Raw genomic sequence first — 19,933 nt, 5'->3', positions numbered from 1 at the left:
TTACATTACTGGGGGAGGCTGCAGGATGGGGCATTACATTACTGGGGGAGGCTGCAGGATGGGGCATTACACTACTGGGGGAGACTGCAGGATGGGGCATTACATTACTGGGGGAGACTGTGAACAATGCATTTTCCACCCCAGGCTTATTTTTGAGTCAATAAGTGTAATTAGGGACCACGTCTTATACTCGAGTATATACAGTAAACTAAAAATCACCAATTTTCTTACAAATAAATCACCTTCAAAGTTATATAGCATTGATGTGAATAGTCACATTCTTACTGAGAAGTGTCAGGCTCGGAGGTTAGCTGCTTCATAAGCTTCATAAGCTGCTTTCTTCAATATAATAGCACCTTGCATCCAGCTTTTGGTGTCATTTTAAAGATGGCAATTTCAGATATAAATACACAGTTCTCAGTGATGTAGGATGAGAGATATCAGCTATTCATGAATTAGGACAGGACATTTATCTGTTGCTTGCATTAGAAACTGTGGGGCATATTTATCAGGACCTCTGCGCACCGCCAGTGGCGCAGAGGCCCTGAAACAATCGCAAATGCTAGCTTATTGCTAGCTTTTGCGATTATTTTCCCCAATCCGCCACCTTCACGCCAGTGGGGCGTGAAGGGGCATGAAGGGGGGGCGCGGCCGGCCGAGCGTGAAAAGTCGCCGGCTGCGGTTTTTTCTACGCCATGCCCTGCCTGGCGTAGGTTAAACACTGCGCCGCTGGCAGCCCGAAACATCAAGAGGCAGAAGTTAAAAAGACCTCTCGCAGTGACTTATTTTTATGTAAAATGTAACTTTTTTCAAATTTTATTTAGCTGAAAATTTTGTAGGTAATGGGACAATTTTTAACATAAAAAAGAGTATGCTAAAAAGGATTTTTCATACCTTACAATAGGGTACTATTAGTTTACCGTTAGGAATACTGGTTATAGGTTCCTTTTGACCTTCATGAATCCATGGTTACAATACTCACCTTCTCTATGAGATCAATGCAGGCTTGTAGGTCCATTCCAAAGTCTATAAACTCCCATTCAATGCCCTCCTTTTTGTACTCCTCCTGCTCCAGCACGAACATGTGGTGGTTGAAGAACTGCTGTAACTTCTCATTCGTGAAGTTAATGCAGAGCTGCTCAAAGCTGTTAAACTACAGATAGAAACACATGGAGGATAAGATGTAGAGTAGAATCATGTAAGTTATTTATATTGCAAGTTTTCAAGTCTACTAAGCTCTCTAGATATTGGGTCCAGCCAGGGCTTATGTGAGAGTTATCAGAAAGTACCTGCCTTGGGCATTTTAACTTTAAAAGTTATTGGGTACAATCAATTTAATAATAAATAATAATTAATATTTTTTTATATAGTGCCATCATTTTCTGCAGGGTTTCATAGATCGCAAAGTACATATATAAACATATGATGACATTTTAAAAAATATTTCCTCTAATTTAGTAATTGTTTGTTCTCTACAATGTGTTTTAAACATTGTGCACCTCTACAGTAACAGGGGACATTTGTTACCACTATGTCCAGCAGCGTATACACAGTGCTCATTGATCACTGCCACCAGTCATTCCTCAGTGTAGTCTAATCCCTTCTACCAGTCAGTCATCAGTCTTGTATAATCAATGCCACCAGTTAGTCCTCAGTCTAGCTAGTATAATCACTGCCACCAGTCAGTCCTCAACTAGTATTATCACTGCCACCAGTCAGTCCTCAACTAGTATTATCACTGCCACCAGTCAGTCCTCAACTAGTATTATCACTGCCACCAGTCAGTCCTCTGTCTAGTATTATCACTGCCATCAGTCAGTCCTCAGTCTAGTATTATCACTGCCACCAGTCAGTCCTCAGTCTAGTATTATCACTGCCACCAGTCAGTCCTCAGTCTAGTATTATCACTGCCACCAGTCAGTCCTCAGTCTAGTATCATCACTCCCACCAGTCAGTCCTCATTCTAGTATTATCACCGCCACCAGTCAGTCCTCAGTCTAGTATTATCACTGCCACCAGTCAGTCCTCAGTCTAGTATTATCATTGCCACCAGTCAGTCATCAGTCTAGTATTATCACTACCACCAGTCAGTCTTCAGTCTAGTATTATCACTGCCACCAGTTAGGCCAGCGACCATTCAGTCGTCAGTATAATGTAATCACTGTCACATCAATCCACAGTCTCATGTTATCACTGCTATCAAAGGAGCAAGCAGAAAGCAACCTATACAAAACACTATGCTCATAATTTCATGGAAATTCTCATCCCTCTACATGGAAAATGTTAGGTTCTATTCAGGTTACCAGTTATACATTCTGGTTTAAAGGATTTATGAAAGCAGATCTTAGGAATCCAATCAATTTATAATGTTTATGTTCAGAAAACTGCCCAGGAGTTTATGATATGAAACAGGAACATAATATGTTGCTAGTGTGAACAAGGTATCTTCAGCATTTTGCAGTTTCTTTAACTTTTCGTATTTCAAAAATGTCATGTTTTCTATGGTAACTTACATCAAAAATCTCAAATCCAGCAATGTCCAGCACACCAATGAAGTATTGTCTAGGCTGCTTGGTCTCCAGAGTGGTGTTAATTCTTACCACCATCCACAAGAACATCTTCTCATACACTGACTTTGCCAGAGCACCAGTGGAATAATACACCTTAAAGAAATTAAAACGTTATAATACAAGTACCATTATTGTAAAACAATATAATATTCCTATGCTCAATAATTATCCTATGTATTTAATGATCATGTAGATAGAACTGACCTGTTGGACATTTTGTCCTTTGGTGACATATTCATTTCCCACCTTGACCCTAGGGTGACACAAGCCCTTCAGGAGGTCAGCAGAGTTTAGGCCCATTAGATAGGCAGCCTTATCAGCCTCTGGAAATACACAATTTATATAGAAAGTCTTTAAGTGCATAAACCATGAGACATGAACATCTCCTATACAAGCAACCTGTCACAGCTTATGTTTTGTAGCAGGAAACAATGAAGAAGTGAGGCAGTGCTCCCTAGTAAGAACTGTTATCATGGGGATGACAAGATATGTTGCTGAGAGAATTGTTGATGCAGTGGCTCACTCCTTCCCCATCCTCTCTGCATAGAGCTTTTATATAATCTAACACCTCACTTCTGCCTGTCTTAGTAGGAAATACTGCAAATATTTTCCGATATGCTAGACATGTTGATCATAGAGATAAATGGTAGTGTCACTATTTTTATGTAAAATTTTTAGGAATGGTAATTTATCAGGGAAAATGCTAGTACATGTCATTATGTATATATTCATCATACCTATTAATGATTAGATGATACTGAAAATATCATAGAGGTGCAGCATAATAAAATCAGGCATTTTGATACCTTTACAACTGGATGCAAAGTAACACTTTTCAAGAATGAAGAATAACAATATCTCTAGCGCCACCTAGTGGTATACCTTCTCAAACAGTCAATACTCAACCACTGAACATGAGTAAGGATATAAACCAAACCAGGAAAAGCTATCCCTATTTGGAAAGTGTCACTTGTAGTACATTTACCTTCTGTTCCATCTGGCTCTGCCTGCTCTTCTCTTTGTTTCTGCTTGAATTTCATATTGCCAAAATGCATGATGGCTCCAGTGAGCTTGTAAATGGAGTTTTTCTCATCTTGAGAGAACCCCAGCACATCAAATGCATTCTATAGAAAGAAACAGCAGTAATGTTTATAAATAAATTACACTTTCTGGGTTACCTGATACTGGATTAATACTTGTTTAATTTGCAGTTATTTTCATGTTATTTCATTAAATTGTAAAAACCTCTTGTTTCACACACGATAATTTTGTGCTAATTCACATGTTGCATTTAAAAATATTATGCAGTTTAAAAATGTTTGAATGATGACGAATAATAATAAAAGCAAGAAGAAAATAAACCAACACAATTTTCATGAGGAATGCTGATAATAATACATCTTTATAAACAGGTTTACCCTATATAGACCCCAGCACATTCTCCCAAGCTCCACCTGCCTCCTACAAATAAGTAAGAATGTTTATAGAATGTACTTGCTGTTAGATGGGGAAAGCAAAAAAAAATTATAATAAAATAAATGAAGGGGTTTATCGACTAATCCCTTTTTTTTATTTACAAAATAGACAATGGGGGACATATATCGTAGTTGTTGCTTAGTGTGCGGTGAATGTTCGCAGGCTTTAACAAGTGCGCAAGCAGGGGGCACATACAACCCGGCCGCACCCCCATCATGCCCAGAAGGTTGTGTAAGCGGCGTAATCGTTAGAATAATCGCAATTGCCATTATTTCAGTGCTTTGGTCGCTTCTCTTTCCACCTTTATGGAATTGATGGAGTTTTATTTACTACAGGTCCCATAGAAGTCAATGGAGGGGTGGTCAACTATATGTATTAATGCTTAAGGCACATGGGGTACCTAGAGACACTTTTTTGTAATTGCAGCAACTGTTTGTGGTTGGACCCGCAGCAATCAGAAAGTAAGCAGCAAATGCTTTTAAAACTATCTTAGATTTTAGCGGTTTACTACTCTTTTACAGACCTATGTGCCTCCATGATGACAAGTTACTTAAAGTCCCTGTGTAGCATAACTTTATAGTCATGCTTCTTTCTCTCCTTTGTCCTGCACTAATTGACAGAATTTCAGATGAATATATTATTGAAAGGTCACAATTTTTGTAGTTTGTAACCATCGTATATGGCTGCATAGAAGCTGTAAACTGTAAATATGTTTAATCAAGACCAATTGCTTCAATTATTATATTTTATTATTTTTTGAAATGTTATTGATATAAAAATATACATGGTCCAAAAAATGCAAAGCTTGTAGTAGTAAATTATTTTCCTCACAATATATAGCAACAATGGATTTATGGAGGAAAATTGTGAGTCCATAATTCTCAACCGAATAAAAGATCAGATAATATTTAGAAGTGTAGCAAGTCAATACCAGTGAGGGGAGATTAGACAGGGTGTTGTAACTAGCTTTCATCTAGCTTCTGATGCTGCCAGACCAGTCATTACTTCTCAGTTTTAGAGGGCAGTGCAGGTCCTAACAAGCTTAGCCCCAGCAGACAACACTGTACTGATGCACACATTGTAATGCACTCATGAGCATTGGGGATTGCCATTTTATTTTCTATTATAAAGTAGTAATGAGGGTTTGCAGTGGTGACAGATTCTCTTTTAAATCTGTTTTCACATATAATAAAAAAAATTCTCCTAAGCTTTCAATGCCACTTCAGTCTTTATTTATAGCCACAATAGTGGCTGGCTCATTATATTGAGTATATTCTACTCTAGCAGCTTATTCACACATCTGTAGATTACAGATATTTGCTCTATACCTTTGATACAGCCAGCATGAGTATCCATTCTTGTGATTTATACATTCATATATAAAAACACATGCGCATGCTCCATTTTTATCAATTGTGTAGCCCAATGACTGCATTTAAATTCCGTGATGATTCTATTGTGATACACCAGAGAAAGTATAGAAATGTATTTTATCCCTTAGTAAGTGTCTGGATCCTAATGACAAAGCCATTTTTTCCATTTATCAAGCCATATATCTTATTAATTAACTTTTATTAATGAAAATCTAACACTTAGTTTGTGGTAGATTAACCCTCAATGCTGCTTTGTAGCTCCCAGCAGTGTGAATAGAAATATATGTTTATTATTAGCTCTGCTCCTGATTATTAAAAAAAAAATTATGAATCACAAATGGTCCGGGGTGGGGGCATTTGTGGCTATTTAATGCCCCTGTAGCACCTCTCCCCCACGTCCCTGCTCTTTCTGTCCCTACCCCTCCCGCTATCTGCAGAATTTGAAGGAGCGCAAGGCTAATACTCCCAGTAAGCGGGAGGGGAGAGCAGCGATGTTCAACTGCAATAGCTGAAATAGTGAAACTACAGTAGTTAAAGGACATCTACCACCAGGATGAAGGATTGCAAACCAAGCACATTTACATGCTGGTGTATGCCCCCTCTGTCAGGATCTACTCTTCTTTTATCTTCTATATGCCCGGGTTTTGCATAAAAGTGCTTTTAAAATTATGCCAATGAGCCTGAGGTGCTCTGTGCTCCATAGGTGTTAATGTAGCCTGGAGCCCCTCGGGCTTATTTTCATACATTTTAAACCTTTTTTTCCAAAAAAAACCAAGGGCATAGGAACCATCCTGTGAGGGGTGGTACATGCCAGCATGTAAGTGTCCATGGTTTACAATCCTTCATCCTGGTGGTAGATGTCCTTTAAAGCTGCAGCATCATTATTGAGTCCATACTTGCAGCGGCTAGTGAGGGGGAGAGAGCCAAGGATCCATACACACATTGCTAAACTGGCTTGGCAATTAAGATGTGAAAAGGCATTGCAGATGAACAAACCACTAGAAGGACACTGGAAGATCGCGTTGTATCTGTTGAACATGGAAAGCATGTTCCTCATATAGAGATGTGGGAATAAACTGCAAATATTTTGTTTTAAGTAAAAATAACAAACTTTCTCCATAGGATCATGACTTAGCTAAGGGTAAGAACATACAGTACATAGCATGAGTGCATCTGCTGTTCTTTATTACACTGTGTATAATTCAGCAAAACTGCTTGGCTATTAATAAAGAACAAGCCATAAACAATTCATTTTCAACAGTCTAATAGAAAACAGTGACAGCATTCATAGCCACATAGAACACAGCCATTATGTTTGTCATTACCCTAGATACTTGCTCATATTTTTTTTAAAAAACTTTCTGTTGTGTAACCCATATAGCAAGAGTATGACCATGGTTAACGTAGCTCTTATTTTTCTTTTTTTTTTTCAGAAATGAAGAATCAATGAAAAACCCAAGTATACACTCACCGGCCACTTTATTAGGTACACCATGCTAGTAACGGGTTGGACTCCCTTTTGCCTTCTGAACTGCCTCAATTCTTCGTGCCATAGATTCAACAAGGTGCTGGAAGCATTCCTCAGAGATTTTGGTCCATATTGACATGATGGCATCACACAGTTGCCGCAGATTTGTCGGCTGCCCATTCTCCTCTGACCTCTGGCATCAACAAGGCATTTCCGCCCACAGAACTGCCGCTCACTGGATGTTTTTTCTTTTTCGGACCATTCTCTGTAAACCCTAGAGATGGTTGTGCGTGAAAATCCCAGTAGATCAGCAGTTTCTGAAATACTCAGACCAGCCCTTCTGGCACCAACAACCATGCCACGTTCAAAGGCACTCAAATCACCTTTCTTCCCCATACTGATGCTCGGTTTGAACTGCAGGAGATTGTCTTGACCATGTCTACATGCCTAAATGCACTGAGTTGCCGCCATGTGATTGGCTGATTAGAAATGAAGTGTTAACGAGCAGTTGGACAGGTGTACCTAATAAAGTGGCCGGTGAGTGTATATATCACATATTCTGGAAGCATAAGGAAAAGATATAATAGATATATATATTACTTACATCAGTAGCTAATAGCTCCTCTGTATCATCAATAGAAGCAACAGTGGTTTCTCCTTGAGAGATATATGCATAGTCATATGGGTTATTGGTTACTAGTAACATATCTGCAAGCAATAAGAAGAATAAATATCAAAAAAGGTAAAGGTTTGTTTTAATTTACATATTTTTTGTCTAAGTTGTATTCTTCCACTGGTTTCTGTAAAACACTCTTGGAAAAGCACTTACATAGGCTACATGCATACGACCCTGTGCAATTTGTTTCCCACAAGCAAGTAATGTGGTCCCCTGTTTTCCGCTGTCTGACATCGGTGGTTGAGCAGGAATAGGGGCTTCTCTATAATGAGTGGCTCAGGCAGTCTGCCTGGTCAAGTAAACATGCCCAAAAGAGCCCAATGTGGCCAGCAAAAACAACGGCTAGCTCACAGTCAAAATAAATATTCATGGGCACAAGGCCTCACAAATGAGTAATGTAATACCCAGAGGAAATCCACGCAAACACGGAGAGAACATACAAACTCTTTTCAGATGTTGACCTGGGACTGGAACCCAGGTCCCCAGAGCTACAAGGCTGTAATGCTAACCACCAAGCCACCATGCATACTTACATTGCAGGGTAATAGCAGAATGTTTAATATTGAGAAATATCCCTTACCCAGAAGCTCTGGTTTTTTGTTGGACAAGATCTGATAGAAGATGTGGTAGTCCCTCTCAGCCTTTAACTGGAAGATAACACGAGACTTTTCTAGAAGATCTAGAAAAAACAAGATGCATGAAGCAGGTAACTACAGTGGAAATTTGTTGAAGATGAAAAAGGGAACATAGAAATAACAAGGATTTAAAGTGTTGAAAAAACATTGGTAGACAAACAGAAGGAAGACACATAGTAGAGGTTCAATAAACATATGCAGGTATTATCACTCATTTCTTCTTAAAGAGAACATGTCATCAGGAATGTCATTTTACTTGATGACAGGTTCCAATAGCCTATGACATGTTGATATAAAAAATGCCTTTGTTATGCATCTATAGCATCTATGCTATAACATTACCTGTCTCCCTGCCAGAAGTTTGTGGTGAGACCGTGGGGGTGTTGTAATGAGAATTGATTGCGGTGGTGAACTGACATAAGTGGGGGGAGGTAGCAGAAGAAAAGCTTGGGGGGCGATTAGTGAGGGGGAGGGAGGAAGCATTAAGTAGAATATTACCTTTGCTAATTAAACTGCCAAGACGCCCCAGTACTCACCACACACTGCTCAAAGAGAAACAGGTAATGTTTAGGAAACAATTCTAAATCAAGCTAGTTATTCAAATGCATAACAAAGGAATTTATGAAATCAACATGCCAGAGGCTTTTGGAACCTGTCATTCCATAAAAATGACCTTCCTGATGGCAGGCTCCCTATTCTGTCTGTTTTTTACAAAACCTAGATTTGAGAAATGATAACTGTGGTTGTCCCCTATGAAAACATCAACATCCTGATGGATTATGTTATAATACAGTATGAATGGAAGTCAAAGGACATTAGATAAATGTTGACCACACCCCCTGATTTCAGGTCCTTTTTGGTCTTTGTTTCCACAAAGGAGGTGAGAAAGAATAATATTATGAAATGCACAGTGAGAGCCAGTGATCTCCACACTACTTTAGGTAAGCTCTTTCAGTCCGGGCATGATCTATGAAGCCAAAAGGGCGAAACCTAGGTCGGGCATGAGGTCCTCTGGCATTTTTAACCATTTTGATGTGCGCGCTTTTAATATTTTGTTTGTGAGAATAAAATTATTTTTAGTCTTATCCTTGGTGATCTGCGCCATCTGTCCACACTTTTTCCTGATACAGGACCGGTGCTGTGATCGCGTGCACAAGAGTGTAGTGTGGTCTCTCACAAGATCCAGTATAGAGAGGTGAACATCGTGACAGGAGGAATTACCGAGGAATTTCTTCAAACTTCAATCTATAAGGAACTGGGTGAGACCGTTCTGTAGAAGTCTCAATCCTAACGTTTTATTGAGGAGTTAGAGCACTAACATTGTTTTTTATTTATGACCTATTTATAGTTATTCATCTTGTGCATCGGTTTGGGATACCAATATACATTTGACCCTGTACGGGTTGAAGTGGGGCTATTTATATTATTCTTTAATACTTACAATTACCCTTGTGCTAATGCTGTACTGCACCCATATTATTAGTTACAGTTCCTAATTGGCTTAATTATGGGACTCTCAATTTGTATTTACTAGATGTGAGTTTTGAAGTATTTTTATTAACAAAAGAAGCAATTAAATTTTCTGATTTTTAATAGTTCTTGAACTCCTTTGTTTTTTTGTGAATAAAAAAGAAATATACTTTTGTCAGAATTGTCAAAGGGGGCGTATTGCACTTTTCACATTGAAGAAGCATGCTCAGATATAGTATAGTCAGATGTAATAACACTGATAGGTGGCCACATGAGTGCTCATTCAGTAGTTATCACATGTGCTTAGCCAAGATAAATTATATTTACATCTGCACAAGTATTTATAGCTTTCTTTATCAACTAACAATGAAAATGGAAGTAGTGTCAGGTTTGTCACATTGGAAAAAAAGTTGAAAAACTGTGTAGTATGTGATAATATATTAGTAAAGAATAGTGAGTGCCATTCCTATTCCTTACTAATATATCATCCATATATCTACACTTTCTGGAATAGAAATTCACAGGTCTTGGTTTGTAGCTCCCATGTCCAGTACCCAAACAAGTATAACATGCTGATATGCAGGGAAATGCACTACCAATACGGGAACAGTGGCCACTCTACACAAGTAATATGTGATAAATTGCAGCCATCACATATCTAGTAATAAATGGCAACAACACTATATTCTAGTATAGTACATGATCTACTATGTTAATACAAGATAGGATATGGAAATATTGTCATTCTCACAGGTCTCTATGTCAGCAGATGCCAATTTCCCAGTTGCTCCAAAATGGATCCGGATGAATTTACCCTAAGGCAGAAAAAAATTAAAAAGATGGTATTTTTATCTTTTCCACAAGCATTGATTGCAATTTCCCTGTTATATCTAATAATAGCCAGAGTAAAAGTTCTCCTTATGGAAACGTTGCCAATTAATGCCGTCTTGCACATGTGTGGAAACATATAGCCATTGATGCTCCACCGGGGGTTTCTGGTAAATATACAAATATGTTTTCAATAAACCACATAAGGGAGGTAAGGGCATCTGTTCCTTCTGGAATAGATATACTGGTTTGGCTTTAATCCTTTAAAAAGGCTTCTATTGACCATTAAATAGGACTAAAATCACTATCCTAAAGAAGTAGCTTACAAATCTGGAGGAGTTGTCATTTCGTAGAGTCTTGGCATTGCCAAAGGCTTCCAAGGCAGGATTGGCTTGGATGATTTGATCCTCCAGAGTTCCCTAAGGATTAGGAAAAGGAGAATGGTTAAATGCGTGAAAAAATCCTTCAACACACACAGTCATGGGGAGAATGCTAAATCTGTGTTAATGTTCTGTAATAACATAACGAATATATATGTTATAAATATTTGAATACCACTAATGATTTCAAAACAAAAAGTTTCCACCCTGCACCAACAGCTAGGTATTCAGTATGAAAATCCTTGATGGAATGTATATAAGTATTATGGTATATGACAGTACAATTATAAGGATGAGGAATAAAAGAAGATATCTCTATATTCTTGGAATATCCAAGTTATTATGAGATATCAAATAGTCAGATCTGACCATGGACAAAAACCAATAAACAAGGAAATCCAACTATTTATTTAACTTTCCACTAAAATCACACATGTTGTTATAATGTTGTAGAAAAAGTGATTACAGAGTTGCCTGATGTTCCAAATGCATCAGGACTTTTTCTTGGCCTGACAAAGTTATGCCACAAACAGGGACAAATACAAACAGGGACATATTGTAGCTGAACCCTACAATAGCTTTAACATTATGTAGATATCCTAATTTATTAAGAAGCATGTGTTTTGCATTGCACAGTAGATAAAGATTGTTGTGCTAGTTTTTGTAAAATCTTCACAGTATGCTTGAATCTTACCAAATGCCATCCTAATGTACGGTACATCAGTAGTAGTCCAAGATCAAGGACTTCACCAATGTAATCTTTTCTCTAATCTCTATGATAATTCTTCAATTATAGCACTATTGATTTTTCATTAGTACTCTAATCCTTTGTTGATATTGTAATCCTCAGTAATACAGAAATAGATGCTTAGTGCTATACAATGTGAAAGAATACTCCTCCATAACTAAAGCAGGTAACAGTAAGGGAGGATTTTTTTTTTTCAAATTGTTATGAAAACAATACATTTCTAGTCACATCTAGTAACTTAAAACACTCAATGAAAGCATTAAAGGTTCAAGTATAATTTTGGTCCTACCTTGCCTGTAGGACCAGTATCCTTTTTGCGGTCTCCAATTGCAGCAATGACAGCAAAGTACTGGATGACACGTTTGGTGTTTACAGTCTTCCCTGCACCAGATTCACCACTAAAATTAGATAATTAATTTAGGGCCTCACTGAAGGTTATGTCCTGGATATATGTTTACCATACATTGTATGTTATGTGTTGACTAATGTAAGATTTTTCTAATGTATTGTGAGTTTTCGTTTTACAATGTTCAATAAAATTGATTCAACATAACATTAGAGAATTAGGTTATTATGTTAATAACTAGAATGCCAATCAACTTAGATACTAAATGGTTAAAATTACATACGTGATAAGAATAGACTGATTCTCCCGATCTGAAACGAAAGAAAAATTAACAACCTTGTACAGTACATACAGCAAATAACTAAAAAAGACAACTTGTACAATAACAGAGTTTCCGAGATGTAACAAATTGACCTTAAAATGTCTGCAATATGTTACATAAATCAAGCAGTCAGGAGTCATGAGAAAAGCACACGTAGATTGTTGTGACAGTATATGAATAATAGTATTTGCCTTTAAAGTTATTAACCACTAGAATTCTCAGCCATTCTCAGCCAGAAGACCTTGAAAGATCTTGTAACAAATAAATTGTACCACTGACTAAATGTTTAACAATTTGTCTTTGTCCCTCTATTACTTGGTAGTAATTTTTTACCAAAATGTTTAATATTGTTATTATTTCCTCCCCTTTTTTTATTTTACTAAATGTCAAACACTGACTGAAAACACAATCCTTGCGTTATATTAAAGGGAAGATTCTTCTCTTTAAAAGAACACTGGGGGAATTTAGTAATACAGGCAGTCCCCGGGTTACGTACGAGATAAGGTCCGGAGGTTTGTTCTTAAGTTGAATTTGTATGCAAGTCGAAACTGTATATTTTATAATTGTAGATCCAGACAAAAAAATTTTGGCCCCAGTGACAATTGTAGTTTAAACATATTTTGCTGTAATGGGACCAAGGATTATCAATAAAGCTTTATTACAGACACCTTACAGCTGACCATTGCAGTCTGGGACTATAGTAAAGCACTCAGAAAGCTTCACCAGAGGTCAGAGGGGTCTGTCTGTAACTATGGGTTGTCTGTAAGTCGGGTGTCCTTAAGTAGGGGACCACCTGTACTGGCATTTTAAACACCCGAGGGGATATTTATCAGAAGTGCCTGTGAGCAGAACTATTCTAGTTGCCCATGTCAACCAATCAGAGCTCAGCTTTCATTTTGCCACAGCTTTTTAAATAATTAAAGCTGAGCTTTGCTTGGATTCAATAGGAAATTAAAATAGTTTTACCTCAGACACTTCTGTTAAATTTCTCTGTCTTAATATCCCCCCCACCGGTGTAGTGCACACTGGGTTTAATGAAAGGCTTAGGCCCGAATGAATTCCAGCCAGGTGCGACCAGTTTAGAGATTTCAGCAGTAGTCTCTGACATTCATGTTCACGAGGGCCGGAAACCCTGAAAATGTATTGGAAATGCTGGTTTTTACAAGCCTTGTCTCTCAGAAAACTGGCAGACAAAACTGGCTAGTTTTCAGCTTTTTCCGCCCCCCCCCCCCCACGCCTCTTTGGGCATGTCGTGCAGCAAGGCAGGGGTGTGTACACTCGGGCCACCGGATTTGCTATGGTCTCTGCTTGAGAGTCGGCAGAGACTATAACAGAAAACTATTATAGGTCTAAACACTGCATCTACAAAGAGATCTCTTGGATATGGACGTCACAATGCATTCGACATCACGTGATCAACGCAGTCTAAGATTTACTTAACCCTTTTACTCTATTTCCAGAATCTTAAGCTTAGTGAAATAAAATAGCAATGCTCATAAATGCTAATATAGATGGTTAAAATGATAATTTCTATGTGTAAGTACTACATATTGAGAGATATGTAACAAATAAGGTCCAACAGAACCTGACCTGTCAGCATGTACTGGTAGGCATTGTCAGAGATGGAGAAGATGTGAGGTGGAGCTTCACTCCTCTTCTTCCCGCGATAAGCAGCGACAACCTCTGCATTGTACACAGGAAGCCACTTGTAGGGGTTCACTGTCACACAGAACAGTCCAGAGTATGTCTAGGAGGACAGAAAATAAAATATAGTAATATATCACAATATTATATATTTTGTGTGTACATATATGGCATTGCTATCATTACCCAATTTCTGATTCATTCATATGCAGAAGCCTAAACCTGGCTCAGCCACTGCACAGGATATGCAGATATATCCTTCGGGCTCCGTACACTCTCCTATATCTGAAGTTGTGGCTGCAATCAACTAATCAAATGAAGTCTCAGTGGTCGGACACCCAACAATTTGATGTTGATTGGCTACAGTAAGGATAGTAATCAATATCAGTAACCCAGAATACTCCCTTAATAACAAAGATGCCAATTGTATTAGCAATTGTAACAATGGACGTTAGCTCAAGTGGAATTAACTCAAGTAAGTACTGGTAAAACTGCAGTCTCAAGTAGTATAAGGACAAACACTCACATAGATCATCCAGGCTGCATAACGCTCTTTGAGGTTGTAGAGCACGGCAGGTTCATTCAAGAAGGTCAGCATCGCCATGTCCTCAATTTTATCGAACTTTGGAGGGTTTTGTTGCATAACCTGGCTGTCCTTCACTGTGACTGTCTGAAATTCAAACACATTTGTAAATGCAGGAAACATAAAATTGAAAATCAGCCCATTGGACCTCACCTGTAGCATGTCAGCATGAAGTAAGCAGGTTAAGGGTCACCTACCTTACCACTTTCAGTGTCTGCTGTTATTTTATCTCCATCACGGCTGGTCACTTTAGCTTTCACATATTCCTCTTTATCATCAGGAACAAAAATATCTTTTTTCATATCGAAGGGACGGGTTTGGGCCTCCAATCGTTCCTTGTCTGACTTTCGCAAAAACGGAGCAGCAGCCCCAAATTCTGCCATTTCAGCGTCACCCATGGCTACACTGTATGAGATGGAAAAACATTAAAAAAACACTTTAAAGCATAAACATCTGGTGGAGTAGCACTTTTTGGCAATATAAATATGCTCTGGTACTTACCTAGGAGAAGGCAGGCAGACAGTAGATGCAGATTTTGGAGTAAGTTCTGATTATACCTCTGTTTTTACAAATGCACATGTCATATTTATATATGCACACCTGTCCATTTTCCTGCCTCCAACCCAGATTTGGCCTCTATTGTCTAAGAGTCACGCCCCTTCACACATAGTGGAAGAACAATTGAGGGTCTCACGTCATACTTTAGGAATTGTGGTGGGGAACAGCGGTGGACATGTGAGACAGTGCAGTACATACCAGAGAGTGTCTTCCCGATCTCAGGGGGACAGAAAAACTCGATTAACCCATGCCCTACCACATTCTTTTTAAGCAACAATTGACCCTTGTCTGTTTAAAATCCATTATGAATTAGTTTGTGAAACATTGTAGGGTAATGTCTTCATGATGCCGATGTAACCACTACTATGGTACCTGTAGTACCAATGAGAGTTTATTCATTAGATCAAATTATTTAGCATGTTAATGGTCTGCTAGTGATATATCCATATGCATCTCCTAACTATCTAAACAGAATCCCACACTCAAAGGTACTCTGTCATCATTGCATAATTATATTTTAATACGTAGGATGCAGTATTTTAATCGTTTTGTATTTAACACCTAAAAAAATTGCTGCAATGTAAGAAAGATAATCACCTTTGATCCTTTAATTACTTGTGTTACCTTCTTTTCGCAATCATTTATGCAACCGTGATCAGATGGTTAGGCATGTGTAGGAAATTCAGTCTTAGTTTAGCACTGCACTTGGGGCCAGGTATACATAATGGTTGATTTCTCTGAACTACGGGTTGGCCACCTTCAATAAAAATTAGAAATTATCTGCAGGATTGGCAGGTGCCATCTTTTCAGTGTCAAGACAAGAAGACAGAAGATGAAGAAGACAACAAGATCTCACAGGAGGATCAGGACAACAGTGGAGAGTACCATCGGAAGGTACGTTGCAATATTATTTGTTTTCCTGCCCCAAAGCCCCAGACCACAACTTATTTAAAGTGACCCACCACTTTAACACTGCTACATGTCCAATGCTTCCATTTCACCCCATGCTTCTCATGGTGACCAATAAGTATGTCAAACCTAAATTCGGGTCAAAGAAATTGATACTTTAGGATGAACAGGAAATTAGTTTATGGCACCATCCATTAAATGAGGTTGCATTCCTAGGGTTATGGAGACTTAGGTCCTGTTTGGGTATAAAGTGTTATCAATAAGTGGTGGTCCTGGAGATGAGGTCTTTATGTTGATATGCTGTAGATGTCTAAGATGATAAAGCTTCTTATTCCCACTGCACAAAAACGTATTCCACGCAAGTGATTAATTAAATTTTTCCAGACAAGCTTTAGGGTGCCAATTGAACTATATAATTTACAACATTGCATTCACCATGTAAGATATTGTTGATGTGTATAATTACCAGCAGTATGTCAGAAGTGTTGAATGACAGCTGTCATCATGTGCCAGATTGCGGTAGTACATCAGACAGAGTGGGTGAAAAGGTTAATAGATGGCCGAGGGTCTCTATAAATATCGAGGTATCAGTATCCTTTATCATCATATCACATCTTTATAAGGCAGTGTGGGTTTGCAGAGGTCACCTCTACTTTATTATCCAACAATTGTTGTCAGCTGCCCTGCTTCTCTAGACAAGATATGTAGAAGAAGAGGGAGGGGAGTATTGTCTGGATTTTGGCCAGCTATGCTTATCCCCTATGGACTGTCTCTTTTAAAGAGACGTTCTCTCTTCTCTGTTCTCTTACACATTCTGAGCTCTATAATGACAAAACCTGTAAGTTATATAATCAAAAAACATAAAAGATGCAACAACGGAAATAAATGACAATACTTAATTATACTTCGCCTACAGCGGGGTCTCCCGCGCTCCACAGCTCCCCAAGCGCCACAACGGTCATAGAACCGTATTCACACCACCGCAAGCCCAGCAATCCGTGCCTGAAGAAGGTCTGATGTTATAAGACCGAAACGTTGCATTAATTTTGGATTGCCGATTCACTATAATAAAATATGCAAATCAAGTATCACAGGAGTGCCAAGTTTTTTTCAAGATCCATTTATATTGTCACCGCATTTCACGGTCATTTGGGGGTCCTATCTGCAATACCTGTAACTGAAGGACTTATGCATCATCAAAGGTCCCTCAGCATATGGAAAAATAGCATCTATATGTAGATGCAATTTACTAGTGCAGGCTGGGAACATGGGGTAATAGGCTGGGAAAAGAGACATAGAATGCAGGCTTTGAGAATAGGGGGTCATGGGGTGCAGGCAGTAGAAAAAGTTGGAAATGGATGTGTAAGCTGTGAAAAAGAGACATAGGTCACAGGCTGTGTGAGTAGGAGGGGGAAATGGGGGTATACTGTCAGAAAAGGTTGTGGAAAGGGAACAACTTGGAGGCACCAGCTGTGTGTGAGGTAAGCAAGGGGGACATGGGGGTTCATTAAAAGGTTTAGCCACTTTACCTTATGTTTTTTGTAATGTGTGGGTAAGTGGTGGGGGCAGGATATTAGGTAACTTACCAATATACATCTATTAAAAGTTCTGCACCACTTTTTTGATATGTGAAGTGAAGCCTCCTGTCTTTTACCTCATCAGCCAGACATTCCTATCCATTCAATGGCTGCAGATGGAGGGACATGTGATCTCTAACTGTCCATGAACAATCGCCTGTTAGAGATCACGTGACCCTCCAACTGTGGCCATTGTATGAGTTAAAAGACAGGAGGCTTCACTTCACATATCAAGAAAGCGGAGCAGAACTATTAATAGATGTATATTGGTAAATTACCTAATATCCTGCCCCCAAACACTTACCCACACATTACAAAAAAACATGAGGTAAAGTGGACAACCCTTTTAATCCATTCGCCAACTGTAAGAATTACAGTACTGCTTGAACTGCAGTTTATCAATTGGCTTCTGTCTCTCGTGAGCAGGTCCTAAATTTGTAGTTGTGATGTCCTGTGTTAATTGCTGCCTTAAATTGTAATTCAGAGACAGCTGTATATCTAGCGGAGAGGACAAAAAACAACTTATCAGTTTGTCCTTCTGTTTTCTCCTTTTAAAAACAAGTAGTTCCAGTGTTTTAACAAGGCAATGCTGGGTATGAAAATGAGAGTCAAAAATGTACATGATGATAAGTCTGCCTAAGGGCGCATTCACATGGTGCGTTTTGTTTGCGTTTTCATTTAGTTTTGAAGCGCGTTAGAACAGCTGAGGAGAGGTGATTTGCCTAATTACATTATTGTTAACACTTGGGTTAAAAAAGCATAGTAAACGCTATGTTAACGGATGTGTTAAAGCATTTTTAACACGTGAGCTTCTACTCAAGTCAATATCTTTTCAGAGTTTTTTTGTGGTAACATTAGGAGCCTCGGCATATACACAAGTACAGTATGGGGGGGGGGGGGGTCAGCTGCAGGATGCACAGAGGCTGGGCCTGTCAGCGGTAGCATTAAAACATCTCCTACACTGTCTGTGAGATCTGTTCTGGACGGTGGTAGGGTTGAGGGTTTCATGCAGTTAGGGATTGTCTTTCCTAGATAGATGGGTTATAAGAGCATGATTGTAGTTCATCATTTAATTACGTTTATGAACAGTATAAAATTAAGGATATAGAGTATATAGAGTAGTACTCAAGTCCTAACATCTGGGCACATATTGGTTGGTGTGGACACTGGGGGCCCTGGTCATGTAAACAGCTCTGGGCCCATGGACACTTAATCCGCCACTGGTAGTGATGGGTCGTTTGTGGACGAGTCGGCACTTTCAGGTGGCTCTTCCCTGAGAACTGACAGTTCACTTAATTCAGATAGCTGCAGCCCTATTATGTGAACATGCCCCCCTTTAACCCAAAAAATTTGGGTCAAAAGTGGAGTTGGAATAAGTGGCTGGCTGCATGGAAATAATTCCCTATGTAATTACATAAAGGGCCATTCAAGAGCCAGAAGAGCTGGATCTTTATAGTGAGCAGAACCTAATTATCGAGCTGACTATAAAAAGCTGGACTTCTCATCACTAGAAAAGGGCCAGGCTGACATTGAGAGTGAGTTAACCCCTGCAAAACCAGAACCTATCTGCAGAAAGCCAAGCATGGTAGGCTGAATCATTAGCACAGCCCTAGAGTTTAGAAGGTGGTTTTTGGAATTTTTATTAGGTGGAAGTTTCCCCATATAAAATTGTCATTTTCCCTATTTCATAGATTGATAGCTTATCTATGCTTCCTCAGGCACCACACTTATAATGTCATGTAATGTATTAAGTTCTGTTTTTACCCCTTTTATTTTAATGAACCATTTATGTTTGCATTGTATGTATATGTCTGTTTTATTATGTCACCCTTTTGTATGATAACCATTTATTTGTAAGCACTGTCCTTTTCCATATTAAACCTTCAATTTAATAAGAGCCTTCTTGTGTTCTAACAATTCCATGAACTCAGAAGAGACGTTACTAGTGAGTGTTATAGTGCATTTAGGCATAGTCTAATGCAAAGCGTCTCATCAATCTTATATGACGATTAGGTTCTGGAGAGTGGAGAGCTGTCAGAGGACGGTCCAGTGTGACCCAGAAAACTTCCTTCCCAAACTTAGTCCATGATCCTGACATAAAACCTGAATCTGGAGGCATATGGCATTAACTGTGTAGCTTTGGTACCATATTATTGGTCAATATAAAGTGGACATACAATTAATCTGAATGTATGATGTCTGGTTTATTAGATACCAGTAACTCTGAAGATCTCTTGAAGGTATCTTTTTCTGTAATTGACAAAATATTTGTTTGTATGTAAGACAGTACTTAGTAGGAAAGCAAATATCCTATAGGCAGCAAATCCAAAAATATTTCCATGGTCACCACTTTCTATTCACCACATGAAG

The 19,933-nt window shown here is 38.7% G+C and overlaps 1 protein-coding gene across 1 annotated transcript in view; it reads right to left on the bottom strand.

Annotated features, from left to right (window-relative positions):
* Positions 1–15,120, bottom strand: part of LOC140118565 (uncharacterized) — a 65,151-nt gene extending 50,031 nt beyond the window's left edge. The window contains exons 1-14 of the mRNA XM_072136689.1: positions 15,021–15,120; positions 14,717–14,924; positions 14,463–14,606; positions 13,883–14,039; positions 12,254–12,281; positions 11,914–12,022; positions 10,823–10,915; positions 10,420–10,483; positions 8,144–8,242; positions 7,492–7,595; positions 3,556–3,694; positions 2,775–2,893; positions 2,514–2,663; positions 983–1,153 (exon numbers count right to left, since the gene is read on the bottom strand). Of these exons, the coding sequence (XP_071992790.1) occupies positions 983–1,153; positions 2,514–2,663; positions 2,775–2,893; positions 3,556–3,694; positions 7,492–7,595; positions 8,144–8,242; positions 10,420–10,483; positions 10,823–10,915; positions 11,914–12,022; positions 12,254–12,281; positions 13,883–14,039; positions 14,463–14,606; positions 14,717–14,917 (1,578 nt within the window). The 5' untranslated portion in view covers positions 14,918–14,924; positions 15,021–15,120. The remainder of the gene's footprint in view (positions 1–982; positions 1,154–2,513; positions 2,664–2,774; positions 2,894–3,555; positions 3,695–7,491; positions 7,596–8,143; positions 8,243–10,419; positions 10,484–10,822; positions 10,916–11,913; positions 12,023–12,253; positions 12,282–13,882; positions 14,040–14,462; positions 14,607–14,716; positions 14,925–15,020) is intronic.
* Positions 15,121–19,933: the final 4,813 nt, after the last annotated feature.

The sequence above is a fragment of the Engystomops pustulosus genome, chromosome 1 (assembly GCF_040894005.1).
Source record: "Engystomops pustulosus chromosome 1, aEngPut4.maternal, whole genome shotgun sequence".
NCBI classification, from domain to species: domain Eukaryota; kingdom Metazoa; phylum Chordata; class Amphibia; order Anura; family Leptodactylidae; genus Engystomops; species Engystomops pustulosus.
Note: the sequence above shows the minus strand (reverse complement) of the source record. Positions and strands in the feature narration are given on the sequence as shown.